Below are 23,749 nucleotides of genomic sequence, written 5' to 3'. Positions count from 1 at the left end.
CAGCCACTTTTTCTCACCTGACAGCGAGGAGTTTCACCAGGCGGGACGTAGTGCGTGGGAAGATCCCACTATTCCCCCCAGTTCCCCTGCCCCCGCCCGACCAGAGGAAGTGCTAGTGCAGTGACCAGGACACATACCCACATCCGGCTCCTCACTTGCAGACACGGCCAATTGTGTCTGTAGGGACGCCCGACTGAGCCGGAGGTAACACAGGGATTCGAACCAGAGATCTCTGTGTTGGCAGGCAATGGAATAGACCGCCACGCCACCCGGACGCCCCTCTCTAGAAAAGCGTTTTTATCTAGAGGCTGTATCCCATCCAAGCCATACAGAGTCAGACATGTAGCACGTTTAATAGCTGAACTGAAGCAGGATCCCAACCCTAACCTAAGCTCAGACAATCCCTCTGGGCGGAACCGCCTGTTTAAGTTTTCTAACTTTCATGTGGGTGGTGCATTGCATGTTTAATCAAGGCAGGAAAACTCGGACATTGATGCATTGTATTTTATTACCTTACGTTTTTGTGGCATTCATCTCGTGTACCACAACAAACTATTTCCTCTCACTAAACCTGCAGTCTGCCTTACATTTGAACTTTGGCAAAAAAACAAAAACAAAGCACAAACCATGAGTTGTTTTCAGCCTCTCGGCAGTTGGCTGACAAACTTGACACTCCGAACATCCTCCCTTTTCTCATTTGAGATAAAACTGATGTGGGCTGTTGACATATTACCCTTTCTTAGTTTCAGAATGACGGAGGCTCAGCCTAGAAAGAAAACACTGCAAGAGAGGCTACATGCCATTCATTTGGCACAGGGGTTAGGGTTTAGACCTGCGGTGATAGTCAATGCAGAGAGCGCCCGACGTCAAAACTCCACCTTAAAAGTAAATATCTGGCTAAAACAACCGAGTTTAGCAAGTAGGCCACAACCAGACATAGTTCTTTTGCTTACGCTGCAGCAAATAAGACACATCCCTCTTCAAATCTTCATAACCTTGGGGGTCATTTAAAGAAAATGGCTTGAGAAATTTTCTTCCCCTCTTTTAATCCCCAATTGTATCCATCCAATTACCCCACTCTTCCAAGCTGTCTCGGTTGTTGCTCAACCCCCTCTACCATTCCAGGGAGGGTTGCAGACTACCTCATGCCTCCTCCTATACACGTGGAGGTGCCAGCCGCTTCTTTTCACCTGACATTGAGGAGTTTTACCAGGGGGACGTAGCGCATGGGAGGATCACGCTATTCCCCCCAGTTCCCCTCTGAACAGGCACCCCGACCGACGAGATGAGGCACTAGTGCAGCGACCAGGACGCATACCCACATCCGGCTTCCCACCCACAGACACGGCCAAATGCGTCTGTAGGGATGCCCGACCAAGCTGGAGGTAACACAGGGATTTGAACCGGAGATCCCCATGTTGGTAGGCAATGGAATAGACCGCCACACCACCCGGACGTCCCTAGAGAAATGTTTTTTTGAAGCAGAGGTGCTCAGGTGGAGAAAGCATTTCCACATTTAACTTGATTCATTCGTTTTTTTCCCTTTTCACTTCACCGACGCTTATCCCCCCCCCCCCCGCCACCTGGCACAAAAAAAGACAAAAGCCTAAAGGACAATGTGGTCTCATTTAATCTTATTCTATCTCTCTCCCTCATCTCTTTCGCTCTGTTATCCAGTCTCTCACTGCTTTCCCTCAGCCTTTCAGCAGAATGCTAAATAGAGCATTTGTTCTCGGGGGACCAGAGAGCCTGCTGACATGTCACTCTGTCCGACATTCTTTTCAGTCCCCGGAGTCGTCAGAATGGCGTTTTATCTCTTTGAAGTGGAGGAAAGATGTCGGAATATCTGCCCGTCCGAGCGGAGTCCCACCGGCTCCATCAATCTGCCCAATGCCTTGGGAAGTCGGGTCGGACCGACTCGCGCAGCACCTTATGGCCTTTAGGCTGAGCAGACTGTCCAAACAACTTGAGACGGTCAGCGCGAATCATTTCCAGTCCTTCCAATGATGTTATGCCTTGAAATGACAGAGGCAATAAGCTTGAAAGGACACCCCTGCCTATATTTGTTAAGAGAAGGTTACACACGTGTGTGTGTGTGTGTGTGTGTGGGTGGGTGTATGGGGGGGGTATTTTGCTATATCTTTTGACATACTAGTTTAACTTCTGTATGTCTGTGAAACACATCTGGGACAATTTTTCACCAAAGGTTGTTTGGTTTCATCAAAAGTCATTTATTCCGTTGCCTACCAACACGGGGATCGCCGGTTCAATCCCCGTGTTACCTCCAGCTTGGTCGGGCGTCCCTACAGACACAACGGGCCGTGTGTGCAGGTGGGAAGCCAGATGCGGGTATGTGTCCTAGTCGCTGCACTAGCATCTCCTCTGGTCGGTCAGGGCGCATGTTTGGGGGGGGGGGCTGGGGGAATAGCGTGATCCTCCCACGCGCTGTCAGTTGAAAAGAAGCGGCTGGCGACTCCACATGTATTGGAGGAGGCATGTGGTAATCTGCAGCCCTCCCCGGATCGGCAGAGAGGGTGGAGCAGCAACTGGGACAGCTCAGAAGAGTGGGGTAATTGGCAGGATACAACTGGGGAGAAGAACCCCCCCCCCAAAAAAGAGTCATTTGGTTTCCAGTGCTCCACACCCACCTCTAATGAAACACTTTTGGGGGGGTCCTTTAACATAATAATATTATTATTCATGAGCTACTACTCCGATTGGCTGCTAGTACTGCTGGTCCCGCCCTCTCCCTTGACAGAACCAATGGTTGTCCAACCAGAGGCTACCTTGTCCTCAGTGTGGGCGGCCTTATGCAAAATCCAGACATTGTTCCCGGAGTGACATCACACCAAGGAGCAATTCTAAATGGCTCATTCAAATGGTGTTTTTCCATAACATTCAGAGGCTGGTGAAACAGATGTTATTCAAGTGTTGCGAAAGCATGAAGCAAGTACTCCTCGCAAAATACACCCCAAAAAAAGATGTGTTATTCTCCCCCATCTGTCCCCCAAACCATCCCACTGCCCATGCAATAGAGAACTGGGCAGCAGGATAGGAAGGTGAGCTGGGTTTAGACCGTCGTGAGACAGGCTAGTTGTACCCTACTGATCTACTGATGATGTGCTTTTGCAGTAGTAATCTTGTCAAAACATTGTGTTTTTGTATCATTTCCTGGTAAAGAATGTTCCACTCACCTCTCAGTCTGGAGATTGACTTTGGAGGGCTCCACATTCGGGTTCTCCCACTCCATCTGTGGGCAGTGCATGAAGTAGCAGAGGGTGTAAAGGGCCTCAGGCTCCCAATGAACCGAGCTGCCTCCTTTCTGGTGCACCGGCGTCCCATTACCAGGGTTCTTCATGTGCAGCGGCTGGAGAAGGTGCATAGCCCTGGATACCAAATCACCTTGATGATGTCAAGACAAAAATAGTTTTAATACATATATGGGAACAGGGACGAGTGTGTACTTGCTATATGATGTGTGTTCAAGCTCTACAGGAAGGGAAAAGAAAGGTGTGACTCGTGGGGATTCTTTCAACACATAAAATGATGAAGTACAGTGAATGAAGATCCATTAGCCATTATATCTTGGAGTTACAAATCACTGTCACAAGCTGTCATTATTTTGAATCATGGCTGCTGTCGTTTGCCGAAGTAAGGACTCGCTCCCTCATTCAAATGCTCCCTCATTCACACACCTCCTGACTCACAAGTCCGTCATGCACAGGCTCGCACAGGCTTTGCTATGTGGGAGACTGCTTCTTTACAATGAAGCTAACATCGCACAAATTTTACCGCTTTCATTGAAAAATCCATTGAACACACACACACAAAAAAAATAAAATCCCCTTAGCTTTCTTAATCACCCCGCCCTCTGAGCCATCCCGGTCACTGCTCCACCCTCTCTGCCGATCCGGGGAGGGCTGCAGACTGCCTCCGCATGCCTCCTCCGATATATGTGGAGTCGCCAGCTGCTACTTTTCACTTGACAGCGAGGAATTTCACCAGGGGGACATAGCGCGTGGGAGGATCACGATACCCCCCCCCCCAGGTCCCCCTTCTCCCCAAACAGGCGCCCCGACCGACCAGAGGAGGCGCAAGGGCAGTGACCAGGACGTATACCCACACCCGGCTTCCCACCCACAAACATGGCCAATTGTGTCCGTAGGGATGCCCAACCAAGCTAGAGGTAACACGGGGATTTAAACCGGAGAGCCCCGTGTTGGTAGGCTCGGGACCTTTTCTAAAATGATCATTCTTGAATCATGAGACACCATCAGTAGCCAGGGAGCAGTAATCCTACAAACATTGTAAGCACTTGTCGGCCTCCACACGCTATTTTTGCTGGACTGCCAGGTACAGCATAGCGTCGGCAAAGAGGTTGTCGGAACTTACTCCACTGCTTCATGGTCAAGTCATCCACGGTAAGGTTATGAAAGAGTCTGACAAACACACTGTATAGCTGCAGTCATTGACTTGCATAACTGTGCAGTACAACCTGTTTTTGGGCCTTGGAGCCACCCAGATGTTGTAGTCCACAGACAACATGTTACTCAAAACTAAAAAATTGAACAATAAGATGACTATAAACCCCGGAAATCCCGACACAATGCACATGAATCCTTGTTTTTTGTCCATCCATCCATGACCCAAACTGCTTATCCTGCTCTCAGGGTCGCGGGGATGCTGGAGCCTATCCTAGCAGTCATTGGGCGGCAGGCGGGGAGACACCCTGGACAGGCCGCTAAACCATCACAAGGCTGACACACATTCACACGTAGGGACAATTTATTACAGCTGATTCGCCTGACCTACATGTCTTTGGACTGTGGGAGGAAACCAGAGCACCTGGAGGAAACCCACGCAGACACAGGGAGAAAATGCAAACTCCACACAGAGGACGACCCCCCCAAGGTTGGACTACCCCGGGGCTCGAACACAGGACCTTCTTGCTATGAGGCGACCACGTTAACCACTGCACCACCCTCTTGTTTTTTTTATTCCACAAAGTTGAACAGAATAGCTTTGTCCATCTCATTCACTGTGGTACAACGTGTACTGTTTTTGCATTTACTGGAACACCAGCTTGCTTGCTACACCAAACTTTTTGACAGCAGTTCCATTAGGGTGGCCTACATGGCGTTCTTAAACCCCATTACCATAACTATTAGGCAACACCTTTTTCTTGTTTTCACACGGATAATTAAATCCTTTAAGCTAGGTATTCACAATATTTAATCTAACACTGAGGGTGCCAAGGTGAGAAGGAACTCTTGTCTGGCGCTTTCCAAACAAATCACATATAATTACCAGAATTACAAACAGCTTTAACCGTGTAATGCAAAATAGCTTTATGCAGTCACTTGCACAAACTTGCGCGCACATAGGCACTTGTGCCCACACCCACGTTGACACCAACATGCATGCATTCACACACGCACGCACACACACGCCTGCTTACTTTTGCACCATGTGTTGAGTTTTTACTGAGTTTATCTTTTAAAGGTATCATCGTATCATAACAATGTAGAAGAAGCATGAGCCAAAACCACAGGCAGCGAGAACCAGTCATCAGGTAAATACCCAACAGCACAGCGCTCATCTCTGAACTCATTTGATAGCGCAGGTTAAAAATATATATTATGAGACACATTTGCCTGCTTTGAAACCTCCTGCCCAAAAAGGGTTGACACGGTGAGTCTGCACCAAAAGGTTCTCGCCGTCTTTCTGCCTGCCGCGCCAGAGTTCACAAACATCTGACAGCAGCACGGCTCTGGGGGTTTGAAACACGGTTATTTAGAGAGAAAATTAAATGAAAAAAAAAAAACCAAGTCGATTTTGCCCTGCCTCCTCAACTGTGCCAGACTCACCGACAATTAATATGAAAACACAATGGAGCGCTTTGTCCTTTACAGGGCCCCCACTCTTACTAGGAAAGCATTTCCAAGACTTTTGCTCGGACGGACATGACAGCTGTTGTTCACCGAAGGTCATATTCTTCAGTACTACCTATCGGTGAAAGCCTCAAGAGTCACTGAACAAACCGCCCCAACTTCAGAGACTGAGGTGATATCTCAGAGGCTAAAAATATGGATCAAATTCAGTTGCCTACCAACACGGGGATCTTCGGTTCGAATTCCTGTGTTACCTCCGGCTTGGTTGGGCGTCCCTACAGACACAATTGGCCGTGTCTGAGGAAGGGACTTTACCTTTCAGATTCTGCTTGCCATGCCTGTTTAACGGTCAACATTTAACTTGCCCCATTAGCAGGGGCACTAAGTTCTGCTTTGCAAAAAGCCGTACCTCTGAAGCTACTCCATAAGTGTCCATAATTCATAAAACAGTACTGACGTGTCGTAGAAAAAGCGTCTCAAAGATCTGACCATCTTTCCTCTGCCATCTTACACACACACACACACACACACACACACACACACACACACACACACACACACACACACAAAAGAACACGATGTCCATAAATAAACAACCACTTCCTGGTACAGGTGGTTAAACAGTAGAGACAATCAACATACAACATTAAAGGGGGTGTCCGGGTGGCGTAGCGGTCTATTCCGTTGCCTACCTACATGGTGATTGACGGTTCGAATCCCCGTGTTACCTCCGGCTTGGTCGGGCGTCCCTACAAACACAATTGGCCGTGTCTGCGGGTGGGAAGCCGGATATGGGTATGTGTCCTGGTTACTGCACTAGCACCTCCTCTGGTCGGTCGGGGCGCCTGGTCGGGGCGCCTGGTCGGGGCGCCTGTTCGGGGGGAGGAGGGGGAACTGGGGGGAATAGCGTGATCCTGACATGTGCTACATCCCCTTGGTGAAACTCCTCACTGTCAGGTGAAAAGAAGCGGCTGGCGACTCCACATGTATCAGAGGAGGCATGTGGTAGTCTGCAGCCCTCCCCGGATCAGCAGAGAGGGTGGAGCAGCAACCGGGATTGCTCGGGAAGAGTGGGGTAATTGGCCGGGTACAATTGGGGAGAAAAAAAAGCCCCCCCCCCAAAAAACATCCATCCATCCATCCATTATCCAAACCGCTTATCCTGCTCTCAGGGTCGCGGGGATGCTGAAGCCTATCCCAGCAGTTATTGGGCGGCAGGCGGGGAGACACCCTGGACACACAGGACCCACCCATACACGCACACACACACACATTCATACCTAGGAACAATTTAGTACAGCCAAGTCACTTGACCTACATGTCTTTGGACTGTGGGAGAAAACCGGAGCACCTGGAGGAAACCCACGCAGACACGGGGAGAACATGCAAACTCCACACAGAGGACGACGGGGCTCGAAACTGAGGCACTTCTTGCTGTGAGGCGACCGCGCAAACCACTGCGCCACCATGCCGCCAAAACAAAAACATGAAACATTAAAATAGATATCTAAACAGACTCCTGCAACGTTTCTGTCCAAATTACAGCGATAACCTTCCTCTGCACCGTCCCCTCCTCTGAGAGCTACGGGAGGTAGAGTGTCAGACCATAAGACTGGCCTTCCCCTTTCTATTTGTCCCACAGCCACGGTGTTATGGACAGGACAACATCACTGCCCTTCTCCTCTGCTGTAATTATACAAGACATATTTCTAAGGGGGTTGCGCTTCATCTCATTTTAATTAATCATGGGGGTCCCACTTAGCATCTGTTTTTCTCAGCCCAGTCGTCCCTTTTTTTTGAAGGACTCGTTTTGGAGCGAAACACCGCCGCTGCACAGCACTCCCCTAATATCGTGAAATGTAACCGCATTTAAATGTGTGTCACACAGGAATTTACAAACTCACCGAGCGCAACAACAAAACCCTCTGAAGCTTTTGTTAAAGGCTGGTTCGGGGGTTATTGTTGTGAAAGGCTGGTTTGGGGGTTATTGTTGTGAAAGGCTGGTTTTGGGGTTATTGTTGTGAAAGGCTGGTTTGGGGGTTATTATTGTGAAAGGCCGGTTCGGGGGTTACTGGTTATTGTTGTGAAAAGCTGGTTCGGGGGTTATTGCTGTGAAAGGCTGGTTTGGGGGTTATTGTTGTGAAAGGCCGGTTCGATGGTTATTGTTGTGAATGGCTGGTTTGGGGGTTATTGTTGTGAAAGGCTGGTTTGGGGGTTATTGTTGTGAAAGGCTGGTTTGGGGGTTATTATCGTGAAAGGCCGGTTCGGGGGTTATTGGTTATTGTTGTGAAAAGCTGGTTCGGGGGTTATTGTTGCGAAAGGCTGGTTCGGGGGTTATTGTTGTGAAAGGCTGGTTTGGGGGTTATTGTTGTGAAAGGCCGGTTCGAGGGTTATTGTTGTGAAAGGCTGGTTTGGGGGTTATTATTGTGAAAGGCTGGTTTGGGGGTTATTGTTGTGAAAGGCTGGTTCGGGGGTTATTGTTGTGAAAGGCTGGTTTGGGGTTATTGTTGTGAAAGGCTGGTTTGGGGGTTATTATTGTTGTGAAAGGCCGGTTCGGGGGTTATTGGTTATTGTTGTGAAAAGCTGGTTCGGGGGTTATTGTTGTGAAAGGCTGGTTCGGGGGTTATTGTTGTGAAGGCTGGTTAGGGGGTTATTGTTGTGAAAGGCTGGTTCGGGGGTTATTGTTGTGAAAGGCTGGTTCGGTGGTAATTTTTGGCAGATGTCAGTGGAAGAGGATGAACTGTACCTTTCGCCCAGGGGGATATTTCCTTTTGAAACTTGCTGTACACTCTGTGAAGTTACTCTCACAGGAGCGGTAAGGAGTCAGTAATCATGTACTTAGGGAGAAACCAAGGAGGGTCCCGTTTCAGTTGTGAGCAGGAGGTTAGTAATTTATCCGTGATACCTTCTTGAGGCCACACAAAGACACAAAACAAGTCTTTAAAATCAAATTACAATTCTAAAGATGAAACAATAAAAAAATTAACTTTAGATAACAGATATGAAAACTGTACCATGAGAATGCCTGATTAATAAACACGTTCAGTCCAAATGGAAGGTTGTGGACAGTGAGGAGCACCGATACAGCTTCATATCAGATATTTACAATTACATTTAATTTAGTAGATGCTTTTATCCCAAGAGACATACATCCGAGGGTGCCCCCCCCCTTTTCTCCCAATTGTACTTGGCCAATTACCCCACTCTTCTGAGCCATCCCGGTTGCTGCTCCACCCCTTCTGCTGATCCGGGGAGGGCTGCAGACTACCACAGGCCTCCTCCGATACATGTGGAGTCACCAGCTACTTCTTTTCACCTGACAGTGAGGAGTTTCGCCGGGGGTGTAACGCGTGGGAGGATCACACTATTCCCTCCAGTTCCCTCTCCTCCCCCAAATAGGGGCCATGAACGACCAGAGGAGGTGCTAGAGCAGCGACCAGGACACATACCCACATCCGGCTTCCCACCCGCAGACACGGCCAATTGTGTCTGTAGGGATGCCCGACCAAGCCGGAGGTAACACGTGGATTCGAACCGGCGATCCCCGTGTTGGTAGGCAACGGAATAGACTGCCATGCTACCCAGACACATCTGAGAGTTAATACAACACAAGCAAGGATCTAGTCAGGAGGCGACAATGCAAGTAAGTGTAAAAAAAACTAGTTTCAAGTCTGATAGGACATAGGTGTCAACAGGCAGTGCACAAAGGCAATGCATAGGGTGCATAGAAGTGATTTTTCTTTTCTTTTATAGCAATAACATCAGATGTGGAGGTGTTTGAGAAAGAGCTGGGTCTTTAGCTTCTTCTTAAAGATGGACAGGGACTCAGCGGCTCGAACGGAGTTTAGTAACTCGTTCCACCATCGGGGAATTACAGAAGAGAAGAATCTGGCTGGTGACTTAGGGCCCCGTTGTGGCGGAAGTGCCAGGCACCTTTCAATGGCAGAGTGTAGTGAGCAGGACTGAGTGTAGACCTGAATGAGGGAGTTCAGGTAGGCGGGAGCCGTTTTAGCTGCTGCTTTGTAAGTGAGCATCAAGTTGCTGAATTTGATGCGGGCAGCAACTGGGAGCCAGTGGAGGGATATGGACAGTGGAGTGACGTGTGCTGTTTTGGGCTTGTTGAAGACCAGACGCGCTGCCGCATTCTGGATCATTTGCAGAGACCTGCCAGTAAGGAGTTGCAGTAGTCAGTCCATGATATGACCAAATCTCATCTGAGCATGACAACTGATCCATCCCATCACAGAGGACTCAGATGAACAATTCCTCAGCATTCTCCAGGCAAACTGTCTGCGACTACCTCGGGCCAAAACTGAAAGCATTTCGTCATGACATGGTAGTATGGCCTACCGAGAGCTGCGCCTCAGGGGGACATTTGCAAATGTCTAGCCACTGTGAATCACTTAATTACAAGACATGTCCTCATTTGCGGATAGGTAGGTACATTTACCAGCAACGCTCATGTGGAATTCAGACACGTTATGTGTTGGACAATGTCACGTCAACCTGAGATAGAGAGAGAGGAGGTCAAGGTCAACAAGTCTGTTTGTGTGTTTGACTGTATTTAGTCATTATAGAGACTATGTAACATCAGCTGATGTGACATACTTCCAAACGCTTTCAGCTTAGTTAAATTTAGGGTGCAGTTTATAATGGGGACAATGAGGAACCCATGGTTCAAAGCGCAGCTGAAATTTGGGGGGGGGGGGAATCAAACCTAAAAAAGATGTTCACTTCTAAACCATTTCTGCACCACGTGTTTTTGCTGCAGGTTCGTGCTGGTCAATAGAATCTTCTAAACCTCCTTGCCTACTGAAGTTCTCCTGGACTGAATACCTCTTACTCACGCATGTGAAACTATTGAGCAAGCTCCATGCAAGCGCCAGCAAGAAGCCACTTTATACTCCATTTATGTGACAGTAAAAAAGATTATACCCCCTCTAGTCTCTAGAAATGAGTCTCCTTATTGCCAACTGACTGCCCACTCAATACCTGTACAACCAAAACTTGAGAAATAATGAGGCACTTCTGACAACTGCTATTCTAAAATTTCTGGAATAATTATTGAGTCACTTTCATGTAGATAATCAGGATGTCCAGTTATCTTATATATATTTTAAAAAATATGTAGAACCTCGGTGGCACAGTGGCATAGTGGTTAGCCCGGTCGCCTCACAGCAAGAAGGTCCTGGGTTCGAGCCCCTGGGTAGTTCAACCTTGGGGATCGTCGTGTGTGTGGAGTTTGCATGTTCTCCCTGTGTCTGCATGGGTTTCCTCTGGGTGCTCCAGTTTCCTCCCACAGTCCAAAGACATGTAGGTCAGGTGAATCGGCTGAACTAAATTGTCCCTAGGTGTGAATGTGTGTGTGTGTGTGTGTGTGTGTGTGTGTGTGTGTGTGGGCCCTGTGATGGCCTGGTGGCCTGTCCAGGGTATCTCCCCGCCTGCCGCCCAATGACTGCTGGGATAGGCTCCAGCATCCCGTGACCCTGAAAGCAGGATAAGCGGTTAGGATAATGGATGGATGTAGAACCTCATAAAACCAGGAAGGTGAATGTGCATCATGAGAGGACATGACCCAGCTCTTATGTCTACCTCCTGTTTACGCTCCCATATGAATCATTCTATCTGTGGGGGCTTATTCAGTAGCATTAATTAAAAAATTATCAAAAAAGTGCAAACTGGATTTACATGTAACCACTAGAATTGTATACCACCATCAAGAAATGCACGTATGTCTTATGAAGATGGTGCAGCTCATGTTTAAACCAACACAAGGTAGGTAGAAGTTAATGCAACAGTTTGCTGCAACTCTGAAAAATAACAGCCATGATATATGAGTTCCACTTTTATGTGATTATTTGATACGCTACATAAATTAATGTTTATCCCTGTTGTATGTATGTTAGATGGAAAACATATCCCAGTTACGCTGAGCTGTAATTACCTATAGCACATCAGCTTACTATTGATGACCATGATATTGTAATTTTAACATTATGACCTAGCAGCAACTTCATCATCTAATTATGTATGCATTATCACATGTCATTATGTTAGTCTTTCACTTTGAGGAGCAATGCTAGAGGTAATGATCTCCAAAAAGTGAACACTGTGGATCTAGTGAGAAGACTCAAGGACAACCTTGTCTGGCAGTATATTCAACAAAGAAACAGGAAGATAATCTCCTGTGTTGTTAAATGATCACAGCAGCGGGGTGTGAGGAATCCATCTCTAACATGTAAATTACATAAAATAATGTACTGTGATCATTAAGACATGTCTGGTATTGCATAGGAAAAGGCGTTGCATTCTCTAACACAAAACACATCCATCCATCCATTATCCAAACCGCTTATTCTGCTCTCAGGGTCACGGGGATGCTAGAGCCTATCCCAGCAGTCATTGGGCAGTAGGCGGAGAGACACCCTGGACAGGCCGCCGGTCCATTTCAGGGCCCACACACATTCACACCTAAGGACAATTTAGTAAGGTTGATTCACTTGACCTACATGTCTTTGGACTGTGGGAGGAAACCCACGCAGACAACATGCAAACGTCACACAGAGGATGACCCGGGAGGACTCCCAAGGTTGGACTACCCCGGAGTTTGAACCCAGGACTTTCTTGCTGGGAGGCGACCACGCTAACCACTGCGCCACCGTGCCACTCCCAACAAGTGCTAGCGTTTACAAGCAAATTCTATCCAAAGGACAGAACTGTTAAGTGCTCATGACTTATAAGCACATTTTTAATTCTGCAGGGGAATAAGTAGGCTACTTTAACAAAGCTGGTGATCAGCTAACAGCAGTTTATGAGGGGCTAGTGTCACCAATGCGGTTTTTCTAGACATAGCAAAAAACCATGCATAACAGACAGGCAGGCAGCCATCAGCGGGTGGAGGCACAAGTGAAAAAACACATCCACCCCGGATTCAAGCTGCCAAGACTTTGGTTCGGTGTTTAGAGCAGTGGTCATGTCATTGAGGGCCACGACTCTGCAGACCTGCATTCAGACCAAACTCTACACCAGCTGCATTCACTGATAAGTCCCCTCTCTCCAGCTGAAATTGTGCCATTTGGCAAAATTAGCTTAGAGAGTTCTCGAATGGTATGAATATCTGCAAACTCATTAAAACACAAAATAAAACACATTAAATGATTAAAATAATCTGACACGGTTATTTCTTATCTCTTAATCTTTCTTGTTCAGCAGACTCGCAAGGTGTTTTTGGACAAATGCCCTGATGCAGCTAAACTTCACAGGGATTACATGGTAAAGTCATCTTAAATGAGGCTGTCGACAGGCATGGAGAATTCTGCCTTCTCATATGAAACCTAACATGACAAACAGGCCTGTTACCACCTGGAACTACTTTAACTTAAATTGTTCTAATTGAATTTACCCCACTGCATGGGGTAAAGGAAACCCATAGTGTAGAGGGGAAAAAATGCCTTTATTAAATTTACAGTATTTTTTTCGAATGCACTTTCAGACTGCTATCAATACGTCTTGATTACCCAGTGTAGGACTTCTGCACTGAACGAAGGTACACTTTACAGCACCATTAATATTGTAGTTTAAGGGTTGTTTTTATTCTACTCCTCTTCATGTTTGCCATTAAATATGACTACTGTGAGGCCCGCTTTGTAAAAGCGAGGTCCAATATAAACCACAAGTCAAGGTGCACTTTAGAACGACTAAACATATTCTGTGTGAAAGACGCAAAGAAAGAGAGATGGAAAGAAAGAAACAAAGAACAGCTTGGACTCCCAGTGAACTCCTAACGGTCCTTTGGCGGGGGGGGGGGGATCCTACCAGTGAAAAGGCACTACATCTTAGAGTAAAATAGTGGCAGAGTAGTCACTGCACGAAAGGAAATGTGTATTTCAACTTAATAGAAATGTTTAGAGGCGTATACCTAGAGAAGAATGAACTGTAGATGAACTCGGCTTCAGCGCCCTCCTAGTTGAGAGCATTGTGGCCGAGGGCATTGCAAAGGCTTACCTCTAATCCTCACCTCTGCAAGGGTCCCTGGAGAGTCCAGGGTGAACCCAGTGACAGAGCTGGCCATTTTCAACAGCTTGTTAAGGTCTTTCAACATCGGCTGGGGTATAAAGGGCTGAGCGGTGGCCGCTATTGACTGGAGGAGTGTATCGATGTGTGGAGTAGACTGCTGCAGGTGTTGAAGCACCTGAGCCATGTCAGGAAGAGTTGTCTTTTCTCCGCCCTCCTTGGTGCCATACAAACATACTGTCTGACCCATCCAGTTTATTCATCACATGTGCACAATGAATCTCGTAGAAAAATTAAATTTTTGTGTCTTTATTTTTTTCCTTCAGGTCCCACTGGACAGGTAAGTATTTGTAGAATATCTCATCTCATCTCATCTCATCTCATCTCATCTCATCTCATCTCATCTCATCTCATCATCAGCCACTTCTCCAGGGTCGGGTCGCGGTGGCAGCAAGCTATGTAGGGCACTCCAGATGTCCCTCTCCTCAGTAACACCCTCCAGTTCCTCCTGGGGGATCCCAAGGCATTCCCAAGCCAGATTGGACATGTAGTCCCTCCAGCGAGTTCTGGGTCTCCTCCCAGTTGGACGTGCCCGGAAAACCTCCAAAGGAAGGCACCCAGGAGGCAGCCTAATCAGATGCCCGAACCACCTCAACTGGCTCCTTTTGACACGAAGGAGCAGCGGCTCTACTCCAAGCTCCCTCCAGAGAGTATTAGTGCAAAGGACCTAAAGAATCTGCACGGTAAAATTTGGTATGGACCCCAGCCCATTTTAGTGAGTTTGCAGACATCTACAGGTTAAAAACCATGTAAAGGTTACAAACATGGCAGGTCTTGGGACTCTGTGATGTTAGCATAGCAGGATAAACATAGCTACAGCTAGTAACATCAGTAATGGCTCTGTTGGATTTTGGTGTGCCAAAGAAGCAGCACTGACTGACTGACAGACAGACAGACAGACAGACAGACAGGCAGAGCCAGCACCAACCATTATCAGTAGTACTGTCAATGCTGGTTCTTCCAACAGTTCCATTATTTAGATGATGCAATATAAAAATGTGTTACATAGGTGTCTTACAAATTTATTACTTAAAGTCTGATTTTACCTGCCCTTACATATTATTTGTACTTACACCTGCAGGCAGTATTTAGATATTTATAGACATTTGTTCAGATAATTCACTAATTTTCCTGCCCTGGATATGGTCTTGAGGATGGATGCTTGAGGCTGAAATTAGGGAATAATTTCAAAGATTTGTTGAACATCAGCCAGGACCTCCTCTATCAACTCCTTTATCCTTCTGTTTTCTTCGTTCTCTGTAATGGTCAGGTTTTCATTCTTCGCCTTTGTGGCAGCAACTTCGCGCTTGGCGGTCGACATAATTCTGCTTTGTAGCACCCGTACTGGCAAAACTACATTGGTTCTCTTTAAGTTGATGTGACGAGACACATTTGTTTTTTTGACGATACTGACTGCCTCAGTTGACGTCACAAGTAGCATGGCCTGGTGCTTATTCACGTTTCATATGTTGATATTGGACGTGACTCTAACAGCAGTCACATGCAGTAGCAGTTAACATCTGATTCGTTGTTAGCCCGCATCATCTGCACATGAGAGAATGTCAGGCTAGGGTTAGTATGGGTCAGGGTTAGTAGGGGTCAGAATTAGGGTTCAACACATTTTGGGAACTGCAGATAAGTTGTATACTTCGTTTTGACTTTGAGACTGGACTAGAAGTTGTTCAGTGATGTTCAGGCGTGAGAAGAACAAGTCTGTCTGATGTCAAATCTGATGAGTACTAGCTTAGTACACACAGTATCAGCACAAAACAAGAAGGAAAGAAAGATATAGGTACATTTTACAGGGCGATTAATATTGTACTTTAAACACGGGGATTGCCGGTTCGAATCCCCGTGTTACCCCCGGTTTGATCGGGTGTCCCTACAGACAAAATTGGCCGTGTCTGCGGGTGGGAAGCCGGATGTTGGTATATGTCCTGGTCGCTGCACTAGCGCCTCTTCTGGTCGGTTGGGACGCCTGTTCAGGGGGGAAGGGGGAGCTGGGGGGGAATAGCGTGATCCTCCCACACGCTACATCCCCCTGGTGAAACTCCTCCCTGTCAGGTGAAAAGAAGCGGCTGGCGACTCCACATGTATCGGAGGAGGCATATGGTAGTCTGCAGCCCTCCCCAGATTGGCAGATGGGGTGGAGTAGCGACCGGGATGGCTCAGAAGAAGGGGGTAACTGGTCAAGTACAACTGGAGAGAAAAAGAGGGGAAAAAGCCCCCCCCCCCAAAAAAACAGCATGGCCCAGAGAAAATGTAAACAAAAACAAAAATAAACTTGAAGAAAAATCCCCCATCAGAAGAATCAAGGTACAGCTTTATGCTACATGAAGAAAAACGTTTTCACCCCACAACTAAAATGGTGCTAAATACTTTATGTTTCTAAACTGAAGTGTTAAGAGGACACTATAACTCACATTCCTCTCTAACTATAAAAATGCCCTTGCTATCCTTTAGTGTTGTACTACAGTGCTGCAAGGTGCTGAATTACTATGACGAATGAAAAAAAAGAAAAGGCCATGTTAAATTACCGGGAAAAAGAAAGTAAACTTGCTCTGTAGAAAGCGAGAAAGGGATATTTGGTAGATGTTCGGTCAAGAAGCTTGACCATAGGCCTCTAGTCAAAATGTCAGTAGCTATTAGACACTTCTGAGAAATCTGCCCGAAAGTTGTCATCAATCGTTTGCATCGTGTTTCCTAGAAAAACAAAAAAAGAAGGAGAAGAAAAGGCAAGGTGAGAAGGTTAGAGCTCTGTTGCCAATAGCCTTCTGGGCTTCCTCCGAAACACTTGGTGAGTCCAGATCATCATTCTGCTCTGTATCTTTAAAATGCCATTGAGGCAGAGCACCGTTGAACGGACAGGATCAATCACGCGGTGTCCAGCTTGCAGCACGAGAATGTAAAACTCCACGAGGTCCCTCAATCATCAGCGGCTGAGGAGCTGAGAGATGCAGACTGGAGTATTGGCAGCTCTTAGATGTCAGGCAGAGAGATAATAATTATTAATGACAAACATCTGCCTAAGGGTGTAGTACCCCATCACCCCCCCCACACACACACAGAGTCACGTGACAATAAAGTAATGGCATAATTAAATTACTCTTGACAGGAGACCAGCAGACTTAAACAAGGGTTAATGACTTTACAGATGAATAGGAGACAAAATAAGCCGTCCTCCATTCCCCAATAAAGCCAAATGTTTGGCTGATTAAGCCCAGAAAATGACATGCTACCTACATCTGTCTGAATGAGGCTTCCAGAAGTACTTTCTCCAAACTGATCCAGAAACAGCCTTCTTCAGGTGTCCGGGTAGCGTAGCAGTCTATTCTGTTGCCTACCAACACGGGGATCGCCGGTTTGAATCCCCGTGTTACCTCCGGTTTGGTCAGGCGTCCCTACAGACACAATTGGCTATGTCTGCGGGTGGGAAGCCGGATGTGGGTATGTGTCCTGGTCGCTGCACTAGCGCCTCCTCTGGTCAGTCAGGGCGCCTGTTCAGGGGGGAGGGGGAACTGGGGGGGAATAGCGTGATCCACCCACACACTACGTCCCCTTGGCGAAACTCCTCACTGTCAGGTGAAAAGAAGCGGCTGGTGACTCCACATGTATCGGAGGAGGCATGTGGTAGTCTGCAGCCCTCCCCGGATCGGCAGAGGGGGTGGAGCAGCGACCGAGATGGCTTGGAGGAGTGGGGTAATTGGCCCCATACAATTGGGGAGAAAAAGGGGGGAACCCCCCCCCAAAAAACCCCCCAAAAGAAACAGCCTTCTTCTTCTTCATTTTTCTTTTTTTTCTTTTGATGACTTTATTAATCCCTGTGGGGAAATTCCTCTCTGCATTTAACCCATGCTAGCTGTGTAGCTAGGAGCAGTGGGCAGCCAACGTGCGGCACCAGGGGACCAACTCCAGTTCATCTCGCCATGTCTCGGTCAAGGGCACAGGCAGGAGTATTAATCCTAACATGCATGTCTTTTCGATGGTGGGGGGAAACCGGAGCACCCGGAGGAAACCCACCGTAGACACGGGGAGAACATGCAAACTCCACACAGAGGACGCCCTGGGACGACCCCCGAGGTTGGACAACCCCAGGGTTCGAACCCGGGACCTTTTTGCTGTGAGGCGACAGCGCTAACCACTGGGCCACCATGCAGCCCAAATTCATTGTTTTTAACCGTAGTGGCACTGTGCTACAATGAGCGAGCGGATATTTTTCCACACACCGAGGGTCATTAAACCATCCTAAAATTCTGAATTCAGCTTCAGGTAATTACTGCAGCAGACAGCCATGGCCCGCAAGGCTTTCCGACAGGTGTCTTTTATTTTTAAGTCCGTGTGTGTGTGGCGCGGTAATGCCACGTGTCGTAAGTAGGAAAGGAAAAAAACCTGTCCTCGACTAAATGTGTTGCATAAAATTTTTTCTTGGTCTCACCAGAGACCAAACAACACTTTTATCCCGATGCCTGTTAGGACAGGACATCTGACGGACAGACACGATGAGAGGGGTTTTGAAGGGCACCTTGGCCCTGTGAGAGGAAGGAAGGGCCGGCGGAGTGAAGCGGAGAGGAGAAACATGTCAGGAGGAGCCTTTTTCCCAGCACATCAAGATCCCGCTGTGCTTCGATGCGTCCATTAGGGACACAGCTAAATTGACATGGCGTTGACATTATCTAAAGTGGCTGAAACAGTTCAAACGGGAAAAATTTGTTTACTGGCTCAAAAAGGGAGAAACTTGACTGCAGCTTACACCCTCATGTGCTCGGTGTGCCTCTTTCTCGAGGATCCGTCACCTTTTAGAGAAAATGATCGGCTCATATGTCTTCGTTTTTAAATTTTTTTTTTACTACAATCTATCCTCAAAATTGGGTCATCCACTGTATGAGGTGTCGAAAGGACAAAAGGGGAGAGATAATGTACGACTAAATGGGAAAAGTACTTTAACCCTATTGAAATGAAATGAAAAATGAGAAAAAGGAAAAGAGCGCAAGTAGTGTCAAGATGGGACCGAACATCTCACCTGCAGTCTCCTGTGCTTCTCTGCTTTATATGTATGGATGGGGGGGATAATGGAAAGGAAATGATGTTCACTTCAACTCTCTCTCTCTCTCTTTCTCTCTCACACACACACACACACACACACACACACACACACACGCGCACACACACACATGCACACACCCACAGGCAAACAAGATATTTCATCGGGCTTTTAGCGAGCGCAATCGCTTCCTTGAAAAGTTTAGTCCCATCATGCTATGCAATTTTCTGTACCCTTTTAACTGGCCACTGTATTCTCCAAGGAAAGGGATTTTTTTTATTATTATTTGCACACAAAAAAACTCAGAAAAGAGCCCTTACATTCATCCATGCGTCGGAGAATTGAGAACTCATTTTTCAGTGACTATTGACAGCCTGAGAAAACAAGAAGAGAGCCAGCGTTGCCTCATTTTCCGGAGCTCACTGTCTAGAAACCCAGCCACTGAGGATGCACAAGCCAGTCCATTCTTAGTGCCGGTCCCAAGCCTGGATAAATGGGGAGGGTTGCGTCAGGGAGGGCATCCGGTGTAAAACCTTTGCCAAATCAAATATGCGGATCATAAATCAGATTTCCGTACTGGATTGATCAAGGCCCGGGTTACCAAACAACCGCCACCGGTACTGTTGGCCAGCAGGGTGCCAGTGGAAACTATGCTACTGTTGGGCGAAGGGGAAAGAGAGGGAGAAGGCATGTCCAGAGGGGGTGGGAGAGAGTGTGGAGGTGAGAATCGGAACTTTGAATGTTGGCACTATGACTGGTAAAGGGAGAGAGCTGGCTGATATGATGGAGAGAAGGAAGGTAGATAGATATACTGTGTTTGCAAGAGACCAGGTGGAAAGGGGAGTAAGGCCAGCAGCATCGGAGGAGGGTTCAAACTCTTCTACCATGGTACGAATGGAAGAAGAAATGGGGTAAGGGTAATTCTGAAGGAAGAGTACGTCAAGAGTGTGCTGGAGGTGAAGAGAGTATCGGACACAGTGATGAGTATGAAGCTGGAAATCGAAGGTGTGATGATGAATGTTATCAGTGCATATGCCCTGCAAGTTGGGTGTGAGATGGAAGTGAAAGAAGAATTCTGGTCTGAGTGGGATGAAGTGGTGGAAACTGTACCCAAGGGGGAGAGAGTGGTGACTGGAGCAGACTTCAATAGGCATGTTGGTGAAGGGAATGGAGGTGATGAGGAGGTGATGGGTAGATATGGTGTCAAGGAGAGGAATATGGAAGGACAGGGTTGGATTTTGTGAAAAGGGTGGAAATGGCTGTGGTGAATACATACTTCAATAAGAGGGAGGAACACAGCGTGACATATAAGAGTGGAGGAAAGTGCACACAAGTGGACTATATCTTACGCAAGAGGCATGATCTGAAAGGGATTTGAGACTGCAAGGTGGTGACAGGGGAGAACGTAGCTAGGCAACATCGGATGTTGGTCTGTAGGATGACTTTGGAGACCAAGAAGAGGAAAAGCGTGAAAGTAGAGCCAAGGATCAAATGGTGGAAGTTGAAGAAGGAAGACTGTTGTGTGGAGTTCAGGGAGGAGTTGAGACAGACACTGGGTGGTCGTGAAGAGCTTCCGGATGGCTGGGCAATTACTGCAGAAATAGTGAGGGAGATAGCTAGAAAGGTACTTGTTGTATCATTTGGACAGAGGAAGGAAGACAAAGAGACTTGGTATTGAAATGAGGAAGTACAGGAAAGTATAAGGAGGAAGAGGTTGGCAAAGAAGAAGTGGGATTGTAGTACACAGAGTACAAGGAGATGTGGCATAAGCTGAAGACAGAGATGGCGAAGGCAAAGGAAAAGGCGTGTTGTGAGTTGTATGAGAAGTTACACACTAAGGAAGGAGAAAAGAGACTCGTAGTGATTGGATAGACAGAGGGACCAAGCTAGGGAAGGATGTGCAGCAGGTTAGAGTGATCAAGGCAGAGTTGGAAATGTGCTGATAAGCAAGGAGTGTGTTGAGAAGGTGGAAGGAGTACTTTGAGGGGCTGATGAATGAAGGAAATGAGAAAGAAGGTTGGACGATGTGGAGATAATGAATCAGGAAGTGCAGTGGAATAAGCAAGGAGGAAGTGAGGGCAGCTATGAAGAAGATGAAGAGTAGGAAGGTGGTTGGTCCAGATGGCATACCTGTGGAGGCATGGAGATGTTTAGGAGAGATGGCAGTGGAGTTTCTAACTAGATTTTTTTTAAAGATTTTTTGGCATTTCCACCTTTCTTTGGCAGTGACAATCAAGAGAGAGAGAGAGAGACAGGAAAGGCAGGGGAGAGAGAGTGGGATGACATGCAGCAAAGAGCCCAGGTCAGATTCGAACTCAGGCCGCTACGATAAGGACTCAGCCTTATGTGGTACACACTCTACCAGGTGGACAAATGACAAATGAACTTGATCCTGAAGTTGAACTTGAATGTGCAAGCGGGCAGGGCTCTTCCACAGTTGTGGGTCTGATATGTTTCGGAAATTATAGACGAGGTATTAAAAAAAAACTAAATTAAATCCAGTGGAGGCTTTGGTGACTGCCTAGCAATGTACGTTCTCTTTCAGTGTGGGCTGAGATGCATCTGTGTTTACACTTCAAATGCAATGTGGATAAATGCATCCCAGGCCACCTCCGAATGTGCCTGAGCGATCAGATCTCAAGTTGCATTGAGAGCACATTGGGTGCATTCACACTTGTACTTAGAGCTGTCCACTTGTGATTAGATCACAACTGGGTGATGGCCTCTTTGACTCCCCATTCAAACCAGTGTTCCTCCCTACCAAGGATGTGCACATCCTCATCCTTGCAGGAGTGGCCACTGGCCTGTAGATGGGTGTAGACTGCGGAGTCCTGGCCTGAAGCGTTAGCTCTCCTGTGTTGTGCCGTCCTCTTGGCCAGCATCTGTTTGGTTTCCCCGATGTACAAGTCATGGCAATCCTCCTGGCACTTAACAGCATACACTATATTGCTTTGTTTGTGTTGGGGGACCCAATCCTTGGAGTGGACCAACTTCTGGTGCAATGTGTTTTGGGGTTTGAAAGTAACTGAGACGCGATGTTTGGAAAATACGTGACTCAACTGTTCCGACACTCGCCACATACGGAATCACCGCTGGTTTATGTTTAGACAGCTGTCCTTCTCCTCTCTTTGATCGGCTGGTGCATTGTTTGGGTGTCTTCCCGGCTTTGACAAACACCCAGTTAGGATAACCACACTTAACCAGGGCCTGTTTGATGTGGGATTTCTCCCCTTCCCTGGCCGCTGTGTTGGTGGGGATGTTGTCAACTTGGTGGTGCAGTGTCCTGATGACTCCTAGTTTGTGCTCCAGTGGCTGATGAGAGTCAAACCTTAAGTACTGATCAGTATGTGCTTGTTTACGGTAAATATCAACAATTAAATGTCCCCCATCATCAATAGCCAATAATTCTTTCAAGGATGAGGATGTGCACATCCTTGAAAGGGAGGAACGCTGGTTTGAACTTGGGAGTCAAAGAGGCCACTTATGTGAAAAGAGAACGACCATCCCTGAATCGAGGAGGGGGGCTAAGAGTACATCTGTCACCATCTTATAATGCTGTGCTTGCAGCTATTCCTTGACCCTCTGTAAATAGTACACATTGCCATTGTAATTAATGGTCATGGCAATTTGCATATGAAACCTGTGTGACATCACCAGTTTCGGTTGTTATGCAACTGTGCTGTTAATAAGGGTGGGGATACCTGCAATCAGCTGAGACTGATGAAGTCACTTAGATGAGTGATGAGATTTCTCCCACTAAATGTTATGTCCATATGAACTGATTCAACTTCCTGGGATTTCCTTACCTGTATTGTTGAGCATGCATTATGACTTTCTGGTCTATTGTAACTCGGCTGTGTCTGTTTCATATTCTTCTCTGAATATGCCCCGTCCTGGGCAGTAAAGGCACGTCTGGCCTTTGGAATTTAGGGCCCCATTTCTAAACGCCTGGGCTGTGTTACATTACACCATTTATTTGCTCTTTGACCATGGCCTGCAACAGGGCAGTGGCTATGCTGACGTCAGCCCCCTTTCGCTGTCACGCCTGGTCATAATATGTTGGCCGCTGTCAGCTCTGTTCTTACATGTGGGCGCGTATACGGGTTTTTACAGAAATGCCACACACACCGTTGCAGGTCGACGGGAAGCACAATGTTATCCCTCATGATAAGGAGTCAAGGGCACCGAGGGAAACTGCAACCCCGCTATGTGCACACTGCCCAGATCTGCCATCTGCAAACTAGCTGGAGAAACAAGCACAAAGAAAGTGAGAAGAAAACAAGACAGAAAGAGACAGAAAGAAAGCAAGGAAGAAAAAGAAAGAAAGAAAAGAAGAGAAAAAGCAAGTAAGAAAGAAAAGATAGAAAGAAAGAAAGCAAGAAATAAAAGATAAAAAGAAAGCAAGAAAGAAAGAAAGAAAGACAGAAAGCAAGCAAGCACGAAAGAAAGAAAGAAAAATAAAAGAAAGCAAAAATAAAAATAAAAGAACAAAGAAAAGAACAATAAAAGAAAAAGCAAGCAAGCAAGCAAAATGTTATTTATATAGCAAAGAAAGAAAAGAAAAAGAGAAGTAAGAAGACAGTGAGATGAAAAAAGTGAGATGAAGAAAGAGGGATGAAGAGTTGATGGGGTAACAGCATTCTTGTTACTCCAGCTCAAGTGAATCACATTATGTTGGTAGTTGTGTTTGTTATCTTATTAAACAGCCTCGTTCATTACCTAAATAACCAACTGTTAATTGCCA

General features: G+C 46.9%; 1 protein-coding gene across 1 annotated transcript in view; it reads right to left on the bottom strand.

Annotated features, from left to right (window-relative positions):
* Nucleotides 1-23,749, bottom strand: part of LOC130109542 (ankyrin repeat and BTB/POZ domain-containing protein 3-A-like) — a 221,022-nt gene that overhangs the window by 28,420 nt on the left and 168,853 nt on the right. Inside the window, exon 3 of the mRNA XM_056276480.1 lies at nt 3,195-3,402. Coding sequence (XP_056132455.1) covers nt 3,195-3,402 — 208 coding nt within the window. The remainder of the gene's footprint in view (nt 1-3,194; nt 3,403-23,749) is intronic.

This window comes from Lampris incognitus, chromosome 3, assembly GCF_029633865.1.
Source record: "Lampris incognitus isolate fLamInc1 chromosome 3, fLamInc1.hap2, whole genome shotgun sequence".
NCBI lineage: Eukaryota > Metazoa > Chordata > Actinopteri > Lampriformes > Lampridae > Lampris > Lampris incognitus.
The sequence above is the reverse complement of the archived record's forward strand: the minus strand, read 5'-3'. Positions and strand labels throughout refer to the sequence as shown.